This window comes from Vipera berus (genome assembly GCF_964194415.1).
Source record: "Vipera berus genome assembly, chromosome: 1".
In the NCBI taxonomy this organism is placed as follows: domain Eukaryota; kingdom Metazoa; phylum Chordata; class Lepidosauria; order Squamata; family Viperidae; genus Vipera; species Vipera berus.
Window position 1 is genome coordinate 117,032,387 of NC_138202.1, and position 23,507 is coordinate 117,055,893.

Genomic DNA, 23,507 nt, shown 5'->3' on the forward strand with positions numbered 1-23,507 from the left:
TACTAAGCCAACACTTTAGCCCAATGTTTCTCAATTGCTGACTGGGGAACTCTGGGAGTTGAAGACCACACATCTCAAAGTTGCTAGGATTGATAAATGCTGCTTTAGCCACTACACCACCGGCTTCTCTTTACAAGATAAGAAACATATGGCAAAGTCTTATAGCTAGCAACAAATGCAGTGGCGTAGCGTGGGGGGTGCAGGGGGGGCCGGCCGCACCAGGCGCAACATCTGGGGGGGCGCTCGCACTGAGCTGCTCAGGGAGCCCCAAGGGCTGCACAGAGTTGGCTTGGCTCCGCTCTCGAGCTGCTCTTTCTTGCAAAGCGAAATGAGTCCGGCAGGTGAGATGGGCGGCCACATAAACTGAATAAAATAAATAGAAGCGGCCAACTCTCCGCCCAGGCTCAGGCCAACCGCAAGCACCCCGCAGGCGCCCTGGCAGGTTTGGCCGAGCGAAGACGGACCCGCTGGCCGGCCGGCCTAGCTTCGTGCGCATGCGTGGCTTTATTTAGCGGGGCTCACGTGCGAGCTTGAATGCAGCGGCTCTTGCAGGTCGGAGCCCCGCCCAGCTGCCCTCGAGAGGGACCCGGAAGCATCCCGCATGCGCGCAACTCTTCTTGGAAAGTCTACGCCGCTGCGGGGCGCGTCTTTTCAGCAGTGCCGTGACGTCACCGCCCGCCCGCCCCTCTATTTCCGCTTCCGGTTGCCTTGCCCCGGGTGCTGACAACCCACGCTACGCCACTGAACAAATGACGGGTACTATTTGGCGCCTCTATCAGCTTCGTATTGAGATATCATAATGACCTGCATCTTTAGTGCAGCCCTTCTGATGCTCTTTGTTATTATGCAGTCTGCATGGAGTTACCTGTGATGAGGCTCTGGAAGCTGTGGCAACCGGCTAATGGGTGCATACCATAACACCACATTGTTCCAGTCCTACATCATCTGCACTGCTTTGGCATTCAGGCTGCTTATGGGCATGATTCCAATTCGTTGTGATTACAGTAGCCTGTTCAAATGGTTTGGAAATAAGATGATTTTATGACCTTTCTGCCACAGTTGTTAAGTGAATCCCACGATCATTACGCAAATTTGGCTTCTCCCATTGACTTTGGTTGTCAGAAGCTGGCTGGGAAGGTCATAAACGGTGATCACATGATTGAGGACACTAATACATGCCACTTGCCAAGTGCCTGAATTTTGATTATGTAACCATAGGGATGCTATGACGGTGGTAAGTGTGGGAACTGGTCGTAAGTCATTTTTTTTAGTGTTGTAACTTTGAATGCTCACTAAATGAATTGTTGTAACTTGAGGGCTACCTTGTGAATGTAAATATTATAAATAAAAGGTATAATTTCTAAGAGAAATGAATATTCCAAAGAGAAATGTGAATATTTTCCAAGTGCAGACATGCACAGTTTCTAGATGAACATAGGTAGGGGGGAATTATTACTTGGGTATTACACTGACAAAACACCCTAAAAGAAGGAATGACAAGCCACTTTCATAATACAGTCAGGAAAACTACATGGTCACTAGAAGCTGATCTTGACTAGAAAGAGGCCATAATTTTTGACAACCTAAATGGTCAATTAACGTTTTAGCGGATTTAACAGAAGATGACCGTGATTAATTAATCCTCTAAAACTTTCTACATGGAACAAGGACACCATCTCTCTTGCATGCATTCTCGGTTTACTTCTAGCTTATAAAATATACTCTGACTCTCTGGGACGCTCTGCTCTTTCTGGTCCAGGTAATGTGCGTGTATTATAGTGCTGGCCACATGACCATGGAAATTGTCTTCAGACAATGCTGAAGACCAAGAAATGGAGATGAGCTTCGTTCCCTAGTGTCAGACACAATTGATAGGGAAAACTTTATCTTTCATAGGTCAGGGGACCTTCAGCCCTTCAGTCGTAATTGCTGCCTATTTCCAGCCAGTGAGGGGATTCTTTGTGTTTCTAAAACATCTGCAGATCTCCTCTCTCCTGTAGCAGCTGCACACTAAGAAAATCTGGTACGTGAAGACTTTTACTGAGAATATAGGATAAAGAAAGGAGCCCCAAGGACACTCTTGCCCTTCAGCTTTTTAATCAAATCTTACTTTGCCATTCCCTGACCAAATGCAACTAAACTTGATCCCAATCAGGCTTTTTACTTCTTTAAAAAAAAAAAAAGCAAACCGGAGCCATTTTATCCCATAGAGGGGGAAAATATCACAAAGGGAAAAAATTAAAACTTCCCTTTCCGTGTGGTAGCTCCTTTGTAAGCAATTCTGAAAAAGACAGGTAAAGTTTGACTGTGGGATTTGCATCCAGCATTTTTAGTTTGCCTCTTCTCCAAATGCCTTCAGGTCACTTCCATCTGCCATTTGCATCTGGTCTTTTTTATTATTATTATTCATCTGCTGCATCTAACAGGGTAAGCCTATAAATAATATACATTGGATTTAAATAAATAAATAAAGGGTTTGAATGTTTACAGGCAGTATTTCATTCTCAGAGATGTGTTAAGTATATTTTTACTGTGTTTTGCTTGGCTAGAAAATAAGGGGCAGATTTTTTAAAAAACAAACAAACACCCAGAATTCTAGTTAAAGTAAGACTGAGGGCTTTTACCCTGTTGCATCTGACCATCATACAAATATGTCCTGGCAGCATTATTTTCCTGCCATATTAACATGAAGATGTCTTCATTTGGTTCCTGAAGAGCAACAGCAGTATCCCCCCACCTTTTATTTCAACAAAGTCTATGAATATATAAAATCTCTCTGGCTTGATCTCCTCATACTCTGGAAGGATGTCAGGGGATGTTGTATGATAATGGGAGAAACAGGAAATTTTATCCAGTTATAATTTTACTGCATATCTTGCCTTTCAATTCACTCAAAGATGGATAGATAATATTGTAAGTTTGAAATGGGAAAATATCCTGAGATGGCAAAGGAGCAGGCATTAGCACTTCCCATTATTTTCCCATTATAGCCCAGGTTCTTCCAAGCAACAGATGTGCTAAATTACAAGCTCCACAATTTTTAGCATGCATTATAATGTTGGCTGGAAATTGATACCCAATATGTTTGAAGGACATCAGATGGGAAGAGGTTGATTTTTTTTAACCTTTGAAGTTTGTTTATAAATTTTGCTTTTTTAGGCAACAGATGTTAGACATGGCCCCAGAAATCTAAAGCACACAAATCAAGCAGTCCTTGATTATTTAGAAGGCAGGAAGTAAGGATACTTTGTGATTCATAACATGTTTATTCTGATATTAACAATCTGAGCTTAAGGCTGTTGAAAAGATGGCAATAACTTATGATTGGTTTATATATGATTAAATGCTACAGGAAAACAACTTTATTTTCTGTTCAGAAGACATACACAAATAATGTTAGACTTTGTTATATGAGCAGAGAAGGAATAGAGAAATATTTTTAATGAAGAAAAGAATGATTAGGTTTTATAAAGAACATTAAGACAAATTTTCTGTTGAGTTTTGAAATTATTGTTACCCTACAGTGATGCTCCTCAAATATTAGAAGTGCACTATCCATGACCAAGTTTCTTATCCTCTAAGAGCATTATTAACATCACTGGGTGCTTTTATTATTAAAGTACCGCTTTTCAAACTTGGGACCGAGCACAAAAAAGTCACATGCACTTTAAAAAAATATAACTTTAAAAATAGGTGTGTAAGATTTTCTCCCCCTTGGAATTCAACCCTAAACTGTATTATGATAGCAGCACAAACAAAAGCGTATAATGAATTCAAGGCTGTCAGAAAGCAATATTGCAAGATCTGCAGCTTCACCCAGTAATAGTTGATTCTAGCAGCTGATGATACATCAGCTACTGCATGAACAGCACAGCCTTTGTTCTCCAAATGCCCGGGGTGAAATCTAAACTCTTTAATACCTCCAACGCACCTTTCTCTTTTCACTACCTGCTACAGTGAATGCTTTCTTTCCTGGACTTAATCTAAATTAGAACAGTCATCTCATTGCCAGTGTCTGGTACTTCATGAATCTCCAAAACACAGCAAGATGAAATGAGCTGGAGTATTTTATCTGTTGCATTAATTGAGTAAACTACAGACCAAGTGCAGATATAGTATGTGTGGGTAAACTCAGAATACTATCAAAGAATATTTTAGACTTTCAGCTCCCAAATATTTTCAAGCAGTAGACTGAATCCTGCAGAGTATTTCTAGGGAGGTTCCCATAAAGGGGAAGCAAAGGCTCTGGGGGAAAAAAAGTTTTTTGTGCAGTAGAACGGAGTCCCACAAACAAGCTACATTATTTCAAAACCTAAAATGGTCAATGATCATTTTATGTACTATGCTACACAGACCATGCAATCAGTTCCACTTATATACTGTCTGTTTTCTAAGATTCATGTTGATGCATTATATGATAGCCAAATCCTTACGTGCATTCTACCTTTCCTTGGCTCTACCCCTTGTTATTATTATTATATTTTGATAGATCATCCACCCCTTTCCCCCAGCTCTGTTTCTGCCTGTTAGGATTTCCATTGTGCTAACCTACTATTCTGCAACAGCCGAAGGGAAAATGTCAATGGATCTTCTCAGCCATCCAGGCAGAGCTGTCTGGAAGTTGAGTCGTGGCAACCAGATTCTTTTCTGTTTGGTTTGAAATGTTTTGCTGCTTATCCACTTAGCTTCTGAAGAAGCTGAAAAAGCTACTTTGATAAGCAAGGAAATGTTTCAAACCAAAAAGAAAAGAAGCCCAGTTGCTAGGATCAACTTGCAGACAACAGAAGGGAAAGCAATCTCATCCAGCAGAACACCATATCTATCACCAACAACCCTACTTAGCTACCGTATACACTTCCGAATAGAAGTTCTCCATATCAACCGGCTGGGCTTTGAACTAATTCTTGGATCCTTTTCTGCTTTCTTTTATCACCCCAGGCCCACAGAAGCAGAAGATTATGAATAAGAAAGAACTTTCCAAGCTATCTACAAAATATCCAACTAACACCTTCATAAGAAGATCTGGCCAGACGTTGGAAGAGGTGGTGCCTTCAGCTGCCATATAACACTTGAATCTGAGCTAAACCACAATGGAAGGAACAGCTGCTTTAGAGCTCCAATGAAAATTCTGAAATTTGGGGAAAAAAAGAAGAAATGTCCAGATTCAAATCCTTACATCTGTGTCTGTGAATACAAAAAAGCAACAGTAACCATGTTGGCCATTAGGGGGGAAAAATTCAAAATTCTATATTTGCCTTTTACTAAGCCAATTGAAGCTTAAGTTTCAGGTTTTCACATTTCTAAGAAACTTCATCAGGAAATTAGAAGTCAGGAAGAAAGGGAAGGAGTAATAACATGATTAATCTTCAAAGCATTACCTATACCTGTTTCATTTCTTAGTTGAAGTGACAGCAAGCCTTCAGATATGCAACCTGGCCCTTTTCATGCTCAAAGTATTATTAGATTGCACTGGGGGGGGCCTCCCAGAACCAACTAGAAAGAAGAAAAATGTCAAGACCACCATTTTTAGAAATATAAATTCAGCTGTTAAAATAAAAATAAATGTTTTATTCTGTGAGAATTACTCAGTTTCCCAGTAGAAAACAAGAGAAAACAACTTAGGCCAGTCTTTATATTAGCAATTTTGAACAAAAAAAGATTAGATGTAAAATATGCTGACTGATATTTGGGAAGTACAGGCAATATAAATTATCATTTCATGCTTCATATATATATATATATATATATATATATATATATATATATATATATATATATATATATATATAATGACAAAATGACATATCTGAAAATTCTCTCAAGATGGAACATTTATGCTCCGGGACATGGATACATTTCAGAGATTCCAGAGCCCATTTGATTTATTTAGAAGAATTAAAAAAGAATGCTTCTCTAACCACATAATTTCTGCACATTCCCACCCAAAGGGAAATCCTGTGCTTTGGGATTTATGTTATGATTTATGTTATGAACTGTTTCTTAGGAAACAGTTCCACAGCCATTGTTTTACAGTTTGGCCATTCGAAAAATGAAGACTATGGGTCATTAACACTATAATTAGGACCTACCACAGTGCTTCATAGTAGGATCGGAAGCCATTCCTCTCCCATCATAGTGAATATTTTACAAATTTACATTCCTTTGGGTTGTGCGAGTTCATTTTTACCTTCTCAATATATATATATATATATATATATATATATATATATATATATATATATATATATATATATATATATATATATATATACAGATATATATATATATATATATATATATATATATATATATATATATATATATATATATATATATATATATATATATATTGCACTATATGTATAGTTTTCCCAAATATTTTGAATGAAAACAAGGCTTAAAAGAGCAGTTAGATCTTTTTTCCCCTCTTGCATACACATGCTATGCACACACTTTAATGCCTAAACATTACATTTAGATTAAGGATTATCCTGTCCTGCCTAACCCAACAGCAGAAACCACAACAATGGAACTGTGTTGTAGAGCAACCTCAATTATTGGATTTGTGCTATCCCTGGCAATTTTTCCACAGTTTGATTTGACATCCAGATTGCTTTCTTTTGTTTCTTGGTCCTTTTGTAATTCATTTTTCTTTCTCATTATCAACAAAGTCTTTGGTTTCATCCCATAGTTCCTCTAGTTCCTTATCAATAAGGGTCAAGATTTGAAAATGATTCCTGGTGCACTCCTTGAAACTGGTGGGCATGTGCTCAAAATTATACCATGGAAACTGGCTAGCTCTCTTCTCCTGCTTTAGCCTGACTTGGAACTTGCACAGGAACAGTTGATGATCTGTTCCCCAGTCAGCCTCTGGCAATGTCTTTTCTATTATAACTGAGCTCTTCCACTTCCTTGTACCAATCATACAGTCAAATGGTTTTCCTGTGTATTCCGTCTGGTGATGTCTATTTATATAGACATTTATACGTTGTTGTGTTGTCTGAATACTTTGTTAGCCACAAAGAAATCATTGGATTTGCAGAAACTGAGAATCCTTTTTCTGCTTCATTTCGATTTCCTAAGTCATACAGTCCAATTACTTTATATTTTCTTCTTTAATATTTTTCAACTTTGGCAACCCAGCCTCCAACCACAAGCAGCACATCTTGCTTTCATGTTTTCTCAATTTCAAATTGAACCTAACCATAAAACTCATCAGCCTCCTCTTTTTCTGCATCAGTGGTTGGAATATGAACTTGGATATCATATTAAAGGGTTGTGCACAAAGTCTGATTGATATTGTTTTGCTCATTAGTTGTATTGTACTCAAGTATTATCTTTCCTATGTTCTCCCTGACTGTGAAATCTGTGCTGTTCCTCCTCATGCTTTTGTGACCTTGAGAAGTTCTGAAAGGGTCCAATTCCAAGCTATTTCAGTTTGCTGATATCTAAGAAGTTAAAATATAGTTGATTCATTTCATCTTTCACTGTATCGTGCTTCCCCATGTTCACGCTTCGTATGTTCCATGGTCCCACTGTATTTCTATCTTAGGGGCCTCAGGCTTTTCTTCCTTAACATCAGCAACTAGATAGCAAGAAACCACACCAGAAATGCAAACAGTTCTCTGAAAGATCCTAAGCTCTTCCTCAGTGGCATGTCTAGCATCATCCAACTTGAGAGGCCATTATCCAGCAAGATCATCATCGCATGAGAAAAGCACATCTTCCTTCCCCTATCCTTACCACTTTCTACAGAGGGACGATCAAGAGCATCCTGTTATATAGCATCACAGTCTGGTTTGGAAGCATCACTGCTTCAGATATGAAGGAAGTGCAGAGAGTGGTGAGGATGGCTGAAAAGATTATTGGCAGTTTCCTCCCTTCCATCCAGGACATAGTATATAAGTGTTGCTTGAGCAGGGTCCACAAGATGGTCTGGGACACTACACATCCTCTTCACAACCTGTTTTCCTTGTTACCTTCTGGGAGGAGGCTTTGTGGTATCCGAAGCAGAACATCCAGATTCAGCCATAGTTTCATTCCATAGAGCATTAAACTTGTGAACTCTAAAGCTTCCTCCTTCCATTATGTACTCAAGATGGACAGTGATTAATATTTATATGTTAGTTATATGTAAGGGTGTAGGTCTATACAAATGTTATATATAATATATTTTAAATGTGTGATATGTATTCGTACACTTTGAGAGGAAGCAACTAAATTTCATTTTTAATGTGTGTCATTGTGCCAACAGTAAAAAATGTCAATTAAGGTTATCTATCTATCTATAAATCTATCTATCTATCTATCTATCTATCTATCTATCTATCTATCATCCATCACTTTACCTTATCTATCCATGAGGGGTTTTTTGGTAAAATATAGGAGTGGTTTACCTTGTTTTCTTCCATGTCATGTGAAACAATGCCTTTGCTGTTATCATCCATCTCCAGCATTGTCCTGTATCACTGCTGCTCAACACAGGTGTCTGTTTCCTACAGCTGGGCAGACAAGAATTACTTTCATGCCTTGGGCAATCCTCTAGGGAGTACGTACCCCTGGCACACACTCCCAACTTCCTTCACTCATCCTTGTCTGGAAGAGCCCCTTGCTATAATAAGGCAGCACAGCAGGATTTCAAGAAAACATCTGTGCACCTTATTTTTAATTCCACACCCAAGAAGCTATAGGATCTGGCCAAAACGATGCCTCTGAGAAACAAAAGCCATAACAAAAAATATAAAGGCAACAGTCCCTTGTCCTAGTATTATTTTTTCATAACTAATGCTCAGGGGTCAGCTGCCTCTAAACCTGCAAACTTATGAACAATTGCTTAGGTGCAAAATGTTTTACATTTAAAATGGTTTGTTCTTATTTACCAGGAAGTATATCAATACATTTCTGACAACCTCTGATGAGCATTTTGAGCACAGAACATGTTTAAATCAAAATGTTTTGCACAACCTAGAAGGTGGGATGTCTCTTCAATATATTCTTCCTCAAAACCTGCTCTTACATTTAAAAGATTTTGAAAAAGACTGCCCTCCCATTATTATGGCCATTCAAAACAGCTTTTATTTGATTGCCTTCTACTCTTAGGCTGATAACCAACTGTTATGCTGCTAAACAGTTATCAAAGGCAACAATTTGCCAACTGCAGCACTTTACAAACATTAAATGCATCAGTAGACACAATGCAAAGCACTACAATGAACTACGAATTCTGAAGCTAGCAAATAATACCGATCCCCTTTATTATCTGAGAATGGTTGGGTTGGACATCTCCATAAGTAAACTAGATCAAGAAAGCTTCTTTAATAAGTATCTCAAAAAAGGTGAGGTTCCTTGCATGAAAATCTGGCTGCTAGTCTGCATCGCTGAGAGATGGCTTAGGCCAGGGGTAGGCAACCTTAGCTCTTTTATGACTCGTGGACTTCAACTCCTAGAATTCCTGAGCCAGGCACGCTGGCTGAGGAATTCTGGGAGTTGAAGTCCACAAGTCATAAAAGGGCCAGTTTTGAAGACCCCTGGCTTAGGCCATCACTAGTAAATGGCACCCAAGAGCATGTCCTTCCTTACCTGACACAATTTCACCCTGTGACATAACCAGTCCCATAATGTTCTCTACAGACAAGTGCACATAAGGATTATGTTGCACTTCAATTGGTTATTCACATTTCTAAATACCTTTTATAAAGCAAGAAATAGGCCACGGAAATGTTCAACTCAGTCGTGCTACTAGCTGGTGCATGAAAAGGATGTTCCCATTATGGCACTATTATTGTAAATGTAGAATATTTATACCCTTTTAATCTTTTTTGCAGATGATGGGGATGTAATTCATTCGGAGACTTCGTTAACAGGAGGCGCATAATACGGGTAACTCCTTGCCTTGCAACCATTTCTTTATTTACCCTTTCAAACTTAAAACAGCACTGGAAAAAAGTGACTCTTTGATGTTTTTCACATTCCCGACAGTCACGTGATCAAAATTCAGATCATGTGATCACCTTTTGCAACCTTCTGACATGCAAAGTCAACAGAGAAGCCAGATTCACTAGTACTAATTTAACAATTGCAGTGATTCATTTGACAACTGTGGTGAGTAAGGTCATAAAACTCACTCTTAACTGTCTCACTTAACAACAGACGTTTTGGGCTCAATTGTAGTTGTAAGTTGAGGACTACCTGTAAAATAAATAATTTCATCTAGCATTCAGTAATGACATAGAACCACTTACTTAATGAGAAATATCTATCTACTTTATAATCAGCTTTATTATAACCTTAATTCTATAATATGAGCTGTTTCCTGCTCAAATTTCTGTCTCTCCATAAAACAAACTTCCTGATTTATTTGCAAATTGCAAATAAGTGAGCCTAAATACATAGTGTACTATCCTAAAATGATTGAAATAGCTTTATATGTCAAAAACCAAGCTGATACATTTCAACTTAAATGAAAACAAAATTAAATGCTATGGCTCTCAATCTAAGCTCTTCCTGCATACTACCTGATTTTATTAAAAATAAGACATGAGTATACCAATGTAAAGTTGCACACTGTCCAGAGTCACATTTTACGAGTTGGGTGGACATATATTTCCTAGGAAGAAAAGAAGGAATGATACATGTATATGTATGTATATATAAAAGAAAAGAGTCTATTGTTGGGAAATACACACACTTTCCAAGATCCCAAATCTAGAGTCTATCCACTATATTAGTGCAATATTGTCCCCAAATAAGTAGCTAAATTGTCTTTTCCCCTGTTTTGTTCTTGCTATTTGAGAAAAATGACCTCAATAAAACTAAATGTTTTGCCATGTTTGGCAAACAAGGGAAATGAGCTTGTCAGCTTTTATTGAGCTCTTAAAATCAACAAACCTTTGGGCTAGTTAGTCATCACTTTAAAAGCACCTAGGTTTGCTTGGCTTCACATTTCTCCTGCTCCTGAAGTACTTACAGGAATGCAGAGAGATTGAAAGCCCTCACGTTACAAATATCATATTTCACCTGAGTGGTAATGCAGCTGATCCAGAAAGCCAATCAGTTCTGGTTAGTTCCTGGATGGAAAACCATCACATAAAATCAAGACAGTTGGCTAGATTGGAAAGTATTAAAAAAAAAAAAGCAGACGAAAGCAATAGAAAAACTTTGACATCATGCCAAGAAAGCTTAATAGATGAGTCCATATGGGTCCTCAGGAGCTGCTTGCCTCAATAAATTAAATGCAATCCAATTCTTTCCATGAGGAGAGCAGATTTTTTTATCCCTTGCATATATGAACTAAGCAAGGAGGCTGTGTCTGTCCAGCTACGGTGTCCAGAACAAGTATGTAAAAGAAAAGGTAAATGGTGTTTAAGGTCGATGAAAATAATGGCAATTTAATTTATTGTCTTTCAGTAGGAATGTGCATCCTACTGGAAATGTTTTTTTAAAAAGCTGCAAATGTTTCTGATGCTCTGCTCACTTCAATATGGTCCATCTTCAAGCGTTTCAAGAGGATGAGTGTAATGCTACTACTTTCCGTTATCTTGTCTGTTTTCCCTTCACCCATCCTTTTCAGCGTTTGGATTATTTCCTCCAGTCATAGCAACTGAAAAGGATCAGAAGAAAGAAAGCAACAGCATGACAGCAAAGTGTTTCCTCCACAGTATTTACACCTGTTTGTACAATAAGCAATAATTGTTCATAAAGTTTTAATTTAATTTCAGTGCCCAGACCATCAAGCAAATAAAGTCTGAGTTCTCTGGTGGATTCGCAAATACTCAATAGACATACTTCTCTGGATAAAATTAAGATAAATTACTATTAGCATTGTAATGGAAGTTTCTCTTGATTTGATTAAAAAAACTAAGTTGCAATATATTGTTATAAAATCATCACAAAGTGTATCCATAATCCAGCTGTTAAAAGAACACCAAAACAAACTTTTAATATAGGCTGGCCTTTGAAGATCTCTTGAAACCTTTACAGTCTCAAATGCTCTTGTTAGATTGTTGAATGGAACTAGCTGAACAGAAAACAATATTGTCAACTTCATCAGTTGTCTGTTTCCAAAGTACAATTATAATAAAATGTTACCGTAAATCTTTAAAGCCCTCTATGTCTCAGGGTTCTGGTCTTCCAAAAACCAAACAGCCTCACTGGTGTCTGTCCACATATTGAGATAACTTCCTGATCCCTACAGCAGAGGTCCCCAACCCCTGGTCCGTGGACCAGTACCGGGCCGCGGCATGCCATCAACCGGTCCTTACAAACAAGGAAAGCCCCATCCACAGGATTCAGGCAGCACACAAAACCATGCCCCCTCCAGTCCACGGAAAAACCTCTCTCCACGTAACCGGTCCCTAGTGCCCAAAAGGTTGGGGACCTCTGCCCTACAGGATTCTCCTGAGAGCATCTTGTCTAGCATCTTCATGATTTTTTATAACTGGTGGAAACCTTTCTTATTCACCTGGGTTTTACAAATACATCTTGAATCATTCTTAATTCCACTGCTATATCATCATGTTTGCAAGTTGAAGCTGAAGTGATTAATACAAAGTCAAGATACACAAACATCTTCACTTGCCTTTCTAATTCCTGATGCTTTCATAGCAGACTTATTTCCTTAAAAAACACTCTCCTGCATTAACTTCCAGCTTTCTCCCAATTGTTACACAACATATGCTTTGGGTTATGGAAATACGAATGTGATTATCCAGTGGATATGTCAGATAATTATCTAACGTTCTTTATTGGTATACAGAATAATTAGGCTATTATATGACAAGTTCAGGCTGGGAAAATAGAGGATGAACTATCAGCACAACCTGAATTTCCATTAAATGTATTACTCATAAAAAGAAGCTACTGTATGATGTGGAGTCTATGCAGTTATCTATGCCAATACACATAAACAAATGTCCACTTCAAAACTACAATACATATCTATTGCAAGTTACTTTTATATGACATCCACATCAAACAGCAAGCTGTTTTTTTCCTTGGCCAGCACAAGAATAAACTTGTATTTTCTGCCAAAAGCAATCTAAGCATGGTTTCCTTGCATCTTTCGAATGCATGCCGCCAACATATTTCATGCAAATGTTTCCTTTAAAAAGTGTCAAAGGAAAGAACAAAGTGCACCCCCATCTAGCTCTTCCCTCCTGTGTGAAATCCAAAGAAAAGGAACATATTGTATCTTCTAAAAATGGGATATTTGATGGAGGAAGCACCTGTAGATAAGGAACAAAATATAAAAAGGGGTGAAAATGTGAAAAGAGAAGATAACGCTGATATTTGCTTTCCATGGAGCCAGTCATAATTTAAGTGGATAAACCAATCCACATGGATTTCTCAAGTTTAGATGATTTTATAAGTGTATGTATCTGTCTGTCTGGCCTTCTTTCTGTACACATAATATTTTAATCAGTCTGTTTCCAATTTATTTCTGTATTTTTATTTTGTTGGCTATTTTAAAAATCCTAGTTAGATACAAATCAGTTCATAACCAGTAACACTTTTTAAAAAAATATTGGCAACTAAATGTGTCTTCTCTATTCTTATTCTATTCTTTCCTTCTCATAAGACAGCCAGTATTTATTTATTTATTTATCTGTGCTACAGGAAAATGTTCATTTGTATTTAACTGTGCCCCCGCCAATTTATAAATATGTACAAAGAAATAGACTTGGGCACTAATTCAACTATAACTTTAAAAATAGACCAAAGAAGATATTTTGGATTGCTCCTAACACTATATATAGGCAACTATAATTAGAATAGTGCAATGCTTGCCACATTTTGGGGATATGGAGGGTCAGGAACCAGAAATCATTATTACACAAGAGCAGTATTTCAACCTGCTTATCTATTTCTTGGATAAAGTGGAAACATTTTTTTCTATGTATCAACATCTTATTCCACTTTATGATTTTATGCCCCTTTCCAAATCATCTACACATTCAAAAATGACACAACCTCTATACTAAAAAAAAACCTAGAAGGAATTTTTGCTTTTTGGATATTAGCCACATATATGCTAAGCCCAGATTTTAATGTAGTCCTAAAATCTTCTGGAGGCAAGTTGGATATATTAAGTTATATATCCATTAGTGTTCAGATATATATTTCGCTGCTATTAAATATTCAGCACTCCATACAATAAATCTTCCTCAGGTTGAGTTCCCTTCCTGCTGACTCCCAGGGTTATACCACATAATTTTCTTAGCAACAATGTAGAAGAAGTTGAGTCTGTCACCTTATGAAGATTTTTTTACTCTCCACTTAGCCTAGATTTCCTTATGGTCTCCCACTCAACTATTAAATGGCTCAGCTTTTCATATCTTGCTAGGTTTGGCTAGCTGCTGCCACCTGCTGAAGACATGACCATGATAGGCATTAAGCTCCTGTCCTATCGATTATGATTTGAGTGATTACATAAATCATTACTGAGAAAGCTAGGCACAAATGGTTCCAGTCAAAATAATGCAAAATTCTGTATACGCTCAAAACCACACTGTTTTTAACCCCTAATAATTGCTACATCTAGATTAAGGTGACTTCGACCATAGTTTTCCACTTACCAAACTGAAATAGGAAACGTATCAACTGCTCTATTCAAGACCGTAATATCACAGGAAATATGTGTTTAATGAGCAATTATTGCTATCCTAAATAGGCATTCATAGTTAAACTTTGCAAGCCAACAAAAAAACATTAATATTCCAAACTTATATTTGGAGTCACTAGTCAGGATGAAATTTCTTATTGAATAAATTTGGGAAATAAACTATAATATACCCCAGTTCACACAGATTCTCATACTACCATTCTTTCCTCCCACAGAATATGCCTATAAGGTGTAGCTGTCAACACCAAACCAGAGGACAACAGGGCACACTGTGGAACATTCATAACTAGGCTACCAGCTTTACACTGCAAAAATGCATATAAACATCAGATGGCAGCAACAATTCTATTTGTCATATGGATTTTTGCAGCTCCAGTCTAGTAGCCTCGTTCCTGTATCACACTTGGCCATAAATAATAGTTTACATAGATTCATATAGCCCAAAGGGGGGGGAGTAACATTATATATTAGTATATGTTTATTCTGTCTTTTTAAAAAGTGAAATGTCAGCTTAAAAAGTATAGGCCTACTGTCCATTTATACATTTAGAAGCAACAGGATTTGAAAGATTAAAAGTCAAGCACCAACACCCATGCTACAATATCAAGAAGCTAACTCTTGGCTTTTACCTCGTGACACAATTAAAATTATAAAACCTCCCTGGAATCAAGTTTAACTCTTGAAGAACATGCAAATACAGTCATGTTTTTGTTTGTTTGTTTTTTTGGCAGCAATACTGTACTATCTTCTTCAGGAATAAGATTTTGCCTTCCCAGTTTATATCCCACTAACAGAATTCCAGTGGACACCCACCCAGCTAACAACCAGATCCAATCTTCCTCATGGAAAAATCAGTCAAGATCAGCCTGCTGCTATCATCTGCCATGAGCCTAATACCAACTAGAGATATTAAGCAGCCATAGAAAAGCAGCAATGAAAAACAACAAGACCTACTTCTAAATTCTTGAGTCTTGATATACTGTGTTTTAAAATATACATAAAAGTCACTTTTTTTTAACAGCTGCAGATCAACGACTATCAAGGCCAATCTGGAAAATCCAGGCATGAAGCTCTTTTTCCTAATAGATCCAATCTCAACATTAGGTTGAAAATGAAAATTAATATCAGTGGTTGACCAGGAAGAGGCAGAAAGTAAATTAGAACTATCACAAGATATCAGTTCAAGAAAAGGTAAGGAAAATAAAATAAATAAGTACAAAAACAATGCAAGGTAGGTGACAAGCAAGATCACATAAACTTAAGAACCACCAGGAGCAAACTTGGTAAATATCTACATTGCACTGATTAGGAAGCTGATGGTTTCATCTTAATGACTTTTCTTTCTTTTGCACATACTGACATGGTAGGTCCCTTCCAGCTCTGTTATTCGATATTCTATATAAAAGATTAAGCCATAATGCAGCTGATTTGCATGCCATCAGAATCTGGATCACAGATCAAGTTGTAATTAAAGCAGACCAGCATAAACACAATTTGCAACCATTTCTTGATGTTGGTTAGTTTACTTTATCCCTTTACTATTGAGTTACCCAGTTCAGGACAAATGCTTACTTTGTGTTAAAAGGCACTTTGAGAGAAAAAAGATTTAGAGAGTAAATACAGTCACACAGTGAGGTTACTCTTGCAACAGTGTCTTCTCAACTCCTACTTTGTTTTCACCCCACACAGAGCAAGTTTGTGTTTATGTGTGAACTGGGAGCACAGAGGGAAGGGAAGGGAATTCAACCTTTTTGCACACAATCCTTCTGGCCCAGTGGCTTTTCTCTGATTTCTTAAAAGCAATCAAAAAGTCTCAGCAAGGCACCACAAAGGCAACTGAAGAGAGGATAGGAAACAACAGATATGTCATTATATCCTGCACATATTCAGTACTGAATTTCTTAAATGGGGTTAATATTAAGCCATGCCTAGCCTCTCATGTGAATATATTGCAGATATGAATCATATATATATATATATATTTATCCTTGGCTACATGCGAAATCCATACTGCTATCATAATATATTTTCTAGTATTCCATGAAATAAATCTGGGATTATGAATGGTGTAAAACTAAAAATGTGAATAGTGTACAGTAGTATAAGTGCGTGTGGCTGTATATTAATCTTGATTTTAGGTCAGGAGTCCCCATGTGGATCTTTATCAAGAGAAATGCTTTTTTTTTTTTGCAACCCAGAAATGTATTTTCCTCCAGAAACATTTCAGCTATGAAGCACTGTGATCTTCAAAGTTAGGGTCTCTTTTATTCCCTTTATCAGAGCTCAAATCTAGGAGGGAGATCACTCTGACACAGCACAGCAAAAAAAAAAATCTGCCAGTCAGTAAGAGGAGTTTATCATCTAGATCAGGGGTAGGCAACCTCGGCTCTTTTATGACTCATGGACTTCAACTCCCAGACTCAGGAATTCTGGGAGTTGAAGTCCATGAGTCATAAAAGAGCCGAGGTTGCCTACCCCTGATCTAGATTAATAAAGCCTGCAATGACATAGATCACTGTGGGCCAGTCGCTCTCTCTCTCAGCCCTCACAGGGTTGTTGTGGTGGTGAAAATAGGAGGAGGGAGCAGTTTTTAGGTATGTTCATCACCTTAAAGTATTCATAAAAATAATAAAAGCAGCATTTTAAAAAAAAATCTTTTTAAAATGGCGTAGCAGGAGACAGTCATATAAAATTGAATGAATAAATAAATTAACATATTAATTAATTAAATCCCACACTTTTTCTCCCTGGGGTTACTATGTTCAGAAGAAGGAAATGGCACCTGCCCTCTGCAAACTTTCCTCTCCTTGCCCTGACATGTTGACTGTGCTGTAATCAAATAGATGTTAGCCTTAGAAGTCAGAGAATGAAACAGTCCTAAGCTCCCATTGAGCCACAGTAAAAACTTTACTAAAAAGGCCTCCCTTTCTCCCACTTTGCCAGTCAATACAAGCTTCATGGAATGTGTGGATTTGTTGACAGAATGTGTCGCTCAAGATTCCACTCAAAGGTAGTACACGCCGATCACACTTAAGCTTCAAAGCCAGACAGTGTCTTACATTTAATAGGTTAATAATACAGATACCTAAGATGTTTATTAACTTATATTCATGAACAGCCAAAGGCATTTAAAATATTAAAGTGCCCCAGAACACTAACCAGGCAAATACTTGTGCTCAAGAGATCTCCTCTATTGAAGAATATTATACACTAGTTCCTATGTAGGTAAATGCATGGAGAAGTCAAGGCTCCTTCACAAAATATGTGTGAAAAGCTAGTAACCTTCACCTAAAAGCCAATACAGTAACCGAGTTTTCCAACAGCCACAGGAAACTAATCTTTTCACAGTGCTTCTTGCATAGACTGTCAAAGACTTTAAATCTAGACTTCTAGTCATAAGTGTAAGACCAGGCTAGAAATGAAAAGGGGAAAAAAATCTTACAGTATATCAGCTATGATCATTTTGCAAATTTGCACTCAGCGTGCATTGCAAAACACGTTTAATTTTTAAACCCTTATGGAGCACTCTTGACTTTATCCTTTTAATTCCAGCTTAGTTGTTATTAGTTCAATAAAATCCCAACTTTTTAAGGCCTTTTTCGAGGAGAGAATGAGAAGTATATACAGTGAGCAGCTGTACCACACAGAGACGCCAATTCTTATGTCCATTAAGCAGTGCTTTTTTTGTAAAAGAAAAAGGTGCCAGAACTCACACATGTCACACAACCTGCCTTGCCTACTCTACAAGGTTCCATCCAAAAAAGGTGCCGGAACTCCGTTCTGAGCATTTTATGAGAAAAAAAGCCCTGCCAGTAAGGATTACCAGAAGCTGTATCACAAATAAGACCTCTAATGCCACTGCAAGCCACTTCAGCATGTTAAACTCTAGGGAAGCAAAATTCTATAGTTATTTCTTTCTACTTGCTCAATTGTAGTACTAAAAACTGTTCTGCCAGGTCAATCTTAAACTGAATTTCAATGGGTTACACACAGGCAAAAGATCCTCTGACTTATAGCCTCAGGGCCATTTCCTAAGACTCAGCTAAAAGAAGCTTTTTAGTCTGGAATGTGTAAATTGCAAACACTGGGTAATAAAAGCAAAAGAGAACCAATTTTAATACAAAGGTATTTATCAAAATACTGTAGGTTTTCAACTGACAGAAATGGGGAATGTCTTTATTTTAAAATGCATAACAAGGGTGAGATGCATTTTTTTCAACAATTCTCATTGAATTTGACCAAGATTGTTTTCTTCCAAAGAAGATGTACCAAAAGTGCCTTGTCTATGGTATTTTGTTCCTTGAAGTTGTTTTGCTTCTCATCCAAGAGGTTTCTTCAGTTCTGACTGAATAGTGGACACTATTTTGAAGAAGAATATTTCACTGAAAGCACTATTTGCACTGGCAGTTTTCAGAGGGAATATTCTATCTTTCAGTCTACAATATTCTGTCTAGGATCTATAGTTTTCCAGGGTTCCCATGCTTTATTCACAGAGGAGATCAAGTGAGACCCATTGTAAAGAAATTTTAAAGCACTCTAAAAACGAACTAGAAAGGCAAGAAACTACTTGTGCAAGAGGATGAAAACTTTCAGGAAGTTAGAAGGAAACCCTTGGCTCCAGTTTTAATTAAAACTTTATAAGAAAATGGTAAGGAATATGCTCTGAGTCCCAGGTTTTTCTTAAAAACAAAAGGAAAGCCAAATTGCGTATAAATCCATTGCAAGGAGAAAGTGGTGAAAAGATGATGGATGATGGAAAGAGAGCAGGACTTCTTATTTCCTATCATGCATTTATCTTCTCCCAGAAGACAAGTGGAATCCTAGCTGGACACTGTTATACCAATGGGGAAATGAGGGCACTGTAGCTCAGCATAGACCAGGAGAAAGGAAGGAAGGAAGGAAGGCATGCTCATTTTGATTAATTCAAGGCTCCTCTGAGGGATGCTGATAAAGTCTGCAGATTGTCCAAAAAGGTTAGGGGGAGGGGGAGCTGGCTATTAATTTAAAGAGAGAGAAAGAGAGACAAAAGATTTAAAGTTGCTTGATAGGTTTGAGCAGTGGGTTGAAATGAAGAGAGTAGAACTTAACAAAGAGAAATGTAAAATTCTCCTCCTGGATGGGAAGTCTGAAAACCACAAACATAGGATGAGAGAGACCCGGTTTGGCATTTGTTCTTGTGGAAAGGATCTGGACATCCTTGTCAACCACAAGTTAAATATGAGCCAGGATATCTAATAAAGCAATGCTGGGTGCACGAGCAGGACCACAGAGTCCAGATTATGAGAAGCAGCTGCTCCACTCCACTCTGCCCTGGCCGAACTCCACTTGGGATACTGGAATTTGCGCACTATAATTCAAAAGTGACAATGACAACTTGAAGCAACTTAAGAAAAGTGCTACCACAATGGTCAGATGGTCTAGAAACCAAACCCTATAAGAAACAGTTCACAGAATCATAATAAAGCTGTGAAGCTGGAAGAAAACTAGAAAGATCATCTCCTCTGTCCAATCTTCTGCAAAGTGCAGGGAAAACAATTAAACTATCCTCAAGAGATACCTTTAATTCTCCTCTTAAAAACCTCCATAGATGGGAAACCCATAATCTCCACAGGTTGAATGTTACACTGGTGTATAGATCCTACTGTTAGAAAAGTGTTTTTCTTTTTCTTATTTTTAAACAAAATCTAGGTATTTGCAATTGTATCCATAATTTCTGGTTTTCATGTAAAAAACATGAGCATCTTCAGTCTCCAGAAAGAAGTGAGAAGCATGGTAAGTCTTCAAGTATCTGAATTGTTATTACTTAGAAAAAGAATGGACTTGCTCTCGCTTGCTCCAGAGAGCAACACTAATGGGTTAAAACTAAGAATTAGATTCCTGACTGCACTGTCAGCTAGTGGAAGAGGCTGTCACTTGAAGTGGCTGGTTCTCCTTCAATGGATGGCTTCAAACAGAGGCTGGATGATCTTCTTCCAGAAAGAAGTCTGCACTGAGGGAGGACAGGGGGTGGACTAAATTATTTCTATAGTCTCTTCCAATTGTGTGATTCCATGGCTTTTTTTTTCAAACTGGCTAGGAAGCAGCTTCTGGACAAATATTTAATTTTAACAACAGCTTGGTGGGTGGAGGGAGGGGGAAGAGAGGGAGAGCTCTTTTGCAGCAAACACCACAATCTCCAAAATATGCTGTATCTCATAACACTAAACAGTATCTTATTTGGGGGCAGTACAGTGGCAAACACCTTCATAAAAGGAATCAAATCACCCCAACGGGCAAGGTTTTTTTAACCTCTCCAAAATCAAGAAAATAAACCAGTCCCCTGAAGTCTCTTCTATGAATTTGTCACTGTAGCACACAGCCAGTGAAGTCGCTCACTCACCGAAGCTAGCAAATTCTCATGAATATGTAGAAAGATTTGGTTTAACCCTTCAACACCCCAAACTTTGCATCCAGGCTACTGGCGGGTGAGCGTGGCAGAACCACACGGTCATGCAGCCTATTCAGAAGTAGTTACGCTCATTTCCGGGGAAATTGGTTTCGAGCAAGGCTACTTGGGTCGCTGCCCTCCGAGTAGGGTCTAGCCGTAAGAGCACCTTCCAATGCAACTTCGGAAAAGGGAGAAAGGAAGCCTCAGAAGAGAACCTGCAAACGTTCAAGGTTTCCCCGGACACGGGCTTCGGTCTGGATCTCACCGAAGTAAGGGCGCCCTTTGTGGGCTGACAGCCCCTTGGAAACCGGCTAACCCTTCCAACTCAGCCGCGCGGAGCTTGCAAGACGCTGGTGGGGAAGTTGCACGCTTCACGTTTCCTTGCAGGCGGCTGATGGGGAGTAGAGCGCATTCCCGCCGCCCCCACCACCACCTCTCCGCCTTTTCTGCACCTTTCGCCTCGCCTTACCTCGCTGTGGGGACGCCGGTGCAGCCAGCCAAACAAAGAAGCCGAGCAGTAGCCGCCGGGGGAGACACCTGCAAATGAAAGTAGGGGGAAGAGGAGAAGAGAAGAAAGGAGAAAAGAGGAGGAAGGAAGGAAGGAAGGAAGGAAGGAAGGAAGGAAGGAAGGAAGGAAGGAAGGAAGGAAGGAAGGAAGGAAGGAAGGAAGGAAGGAGGGAGGGAGGGAGGGAGGGAGGGAGGGAGGGAGGGAGGGAGGGAGGGAGAGAGAGAGAGAGAGAGAGAGAGAGAGAGAGAGAGAGAGAGAGAGGGGGGGGAGGGAGGGAGGGAGGGAGGAAGGAAGGAAGGAAGGAAGGAAGGAAGGAAAGAAAGAAAGAAAGAAAGAAAGAAAGAAAGAAAGAAAGAAAGAAAGAAAGAAAGAAAGAAAGAAAGAAAGAAAGAAAGAAAGAAAGAAAGAAAGAAAGAAAGAAAGAAAGAAAGAAAGAAAGAAAGAAAGGTTAGAGATATTCCGCGCTGGCCCCGGTGCCCCGTGCTCGGCTGGGCTCCGCTCACCTGACGCGCATGGTGGTGCGCTGCGCCGAAGCTAAAGAGGCAGCCGCTGCCGTCCCTCGCCCGCCAGAAGCGAGTTCGGAATAGGACTCGCCTCCTGAAGCGCGCTCGCTCAGTCGAATGCTCGCCAGGTCCTAGCGCCACCTGCTACCAGGACAAAGTAAACACGGAGCCCCTTACGGTATTAGTCTACTCCTAAAATAAGTCTGTTCATGATTGGTTAAAGTTAAAAAATCCCCCCCCCCGCCGCCGCCGCCGCCAGTCAAATGAAATTGTACTTATCCTAAATTAGTCTGTAGGAACATCCCACTCTATTCAATATTCTCACTTTTATTTTCACTTTCTTTGTGTGTGTTTTTTCCTCCTATCCAACCTGCCAATCTTTCTTTTTCAATTCACTATTTTTTCCCCTTTATTCAAACAATTCTGACCAGACCCTCCTTCCCTTTTTTTCCTACTTGAAAACCTTCCTCCTTGAGTCTTTCTATCAATTTAGAACATTGTTTCAGTTTCCCTCTTTCTTGCCAAATTCATAATGCCAGGATTACTAAATACTAGTTTTTTTAGCCTAATTGAGTCACTGCTGCTGGCACTGAAATAGTACAGTACTGTTTTCCAGCCCGTTTTGGAATTTGAACATCCATTAACTTTCCATGACATCGTAGCAACTTTAGCCAATCATATGATCTTATTTTAGGAATAGACCAACTTTAGTCAATCATATGATCTTATTTTAGGAATAGACCAATAAGATGTAGAGTTCAAAGACGTCCAGTACTTTGCTTGAGGTTAACATGCCACCTCGAAATGTTTTTGAACCTGGATATCCTGATTGGTAAGGAAGTGTCCTGCAACAAGAATCCATAGCTCCTTGTATATGTCTATATACCCCTCTACAGCAGGGGTCCCTGACCCTTGGTCTGCAGCCCAGTGCTGGACCGCAGCCTGTTCAGAACCAGGCCGTGGAAGTGGTGGGTGAGTCCATGCATGCACGCACATGCGCATGAAGTTGCATTTGTAAAAGCGCCTCATGCACATGCGCACACAAAACCATCCCCTCTTCCTCCCACCGCTGCTGCCTCTGTTGGTCTGCCAAGCTGGAAAGGTTGGAGTCCTCATTCAAGGTTGACTCAGCCTTCCATCCTTCCAAGGTCAATAAAATGAGGGCCCAGATTGTTGGGGAAAATATGCTGACTCTGTAAACCGCTTAGAGACAGCTTTAAGGCACTACGAAGACGTATATAGTGCTATGGCTACTGCTATTCAGCAACCATTCGTTCAGCAACCAGTCAAAGTTAGGATGGCTCTGTTGGACTTAAGACTGTTCTCTGCAGTTGCAACCATCACAATATCCCTGCAGTCACATGATCACAATTTAGCAGCTTGGCAACACCTCACAATTATGACATGGCAGAGTCTCACAATCATGTGATCATCCTTAGCGCCCTTAAC

General features: G+C 39.0%; 1 protein-coding gene across 1 annotated transcript in view; it reads right to left on the reverse strand.

The window, feature by feature from the left end:
- COL18A1 (collagen type XVIII alpha 1 chain) overlaps positions 1-22,266 on the reverse strand; it is a 196,168-nt gene extending 173,902 nt beyond the window's left edge. Inside the window, exons 1-2 of the mRNA XM_081328545.1 lie at positions 22,059-22,266; positions 21,517-21,584 (exon numbers count right to left, since the gene is read on the reverse strand). Of these exons, the coding sequence (XP_081184671.1) occupies positions 21,517-21,584; positions 22,059-22,069 (79 nt within the window). The 5' untranslated portion in view covers positions 22,070-22,266. The remainder of the gene's footprint in view (positions 1-21,516; positions 21,585-22,058) is intronic.
- Positions 22,267-23,507: the final 1,241 nt, after the last annotated feature.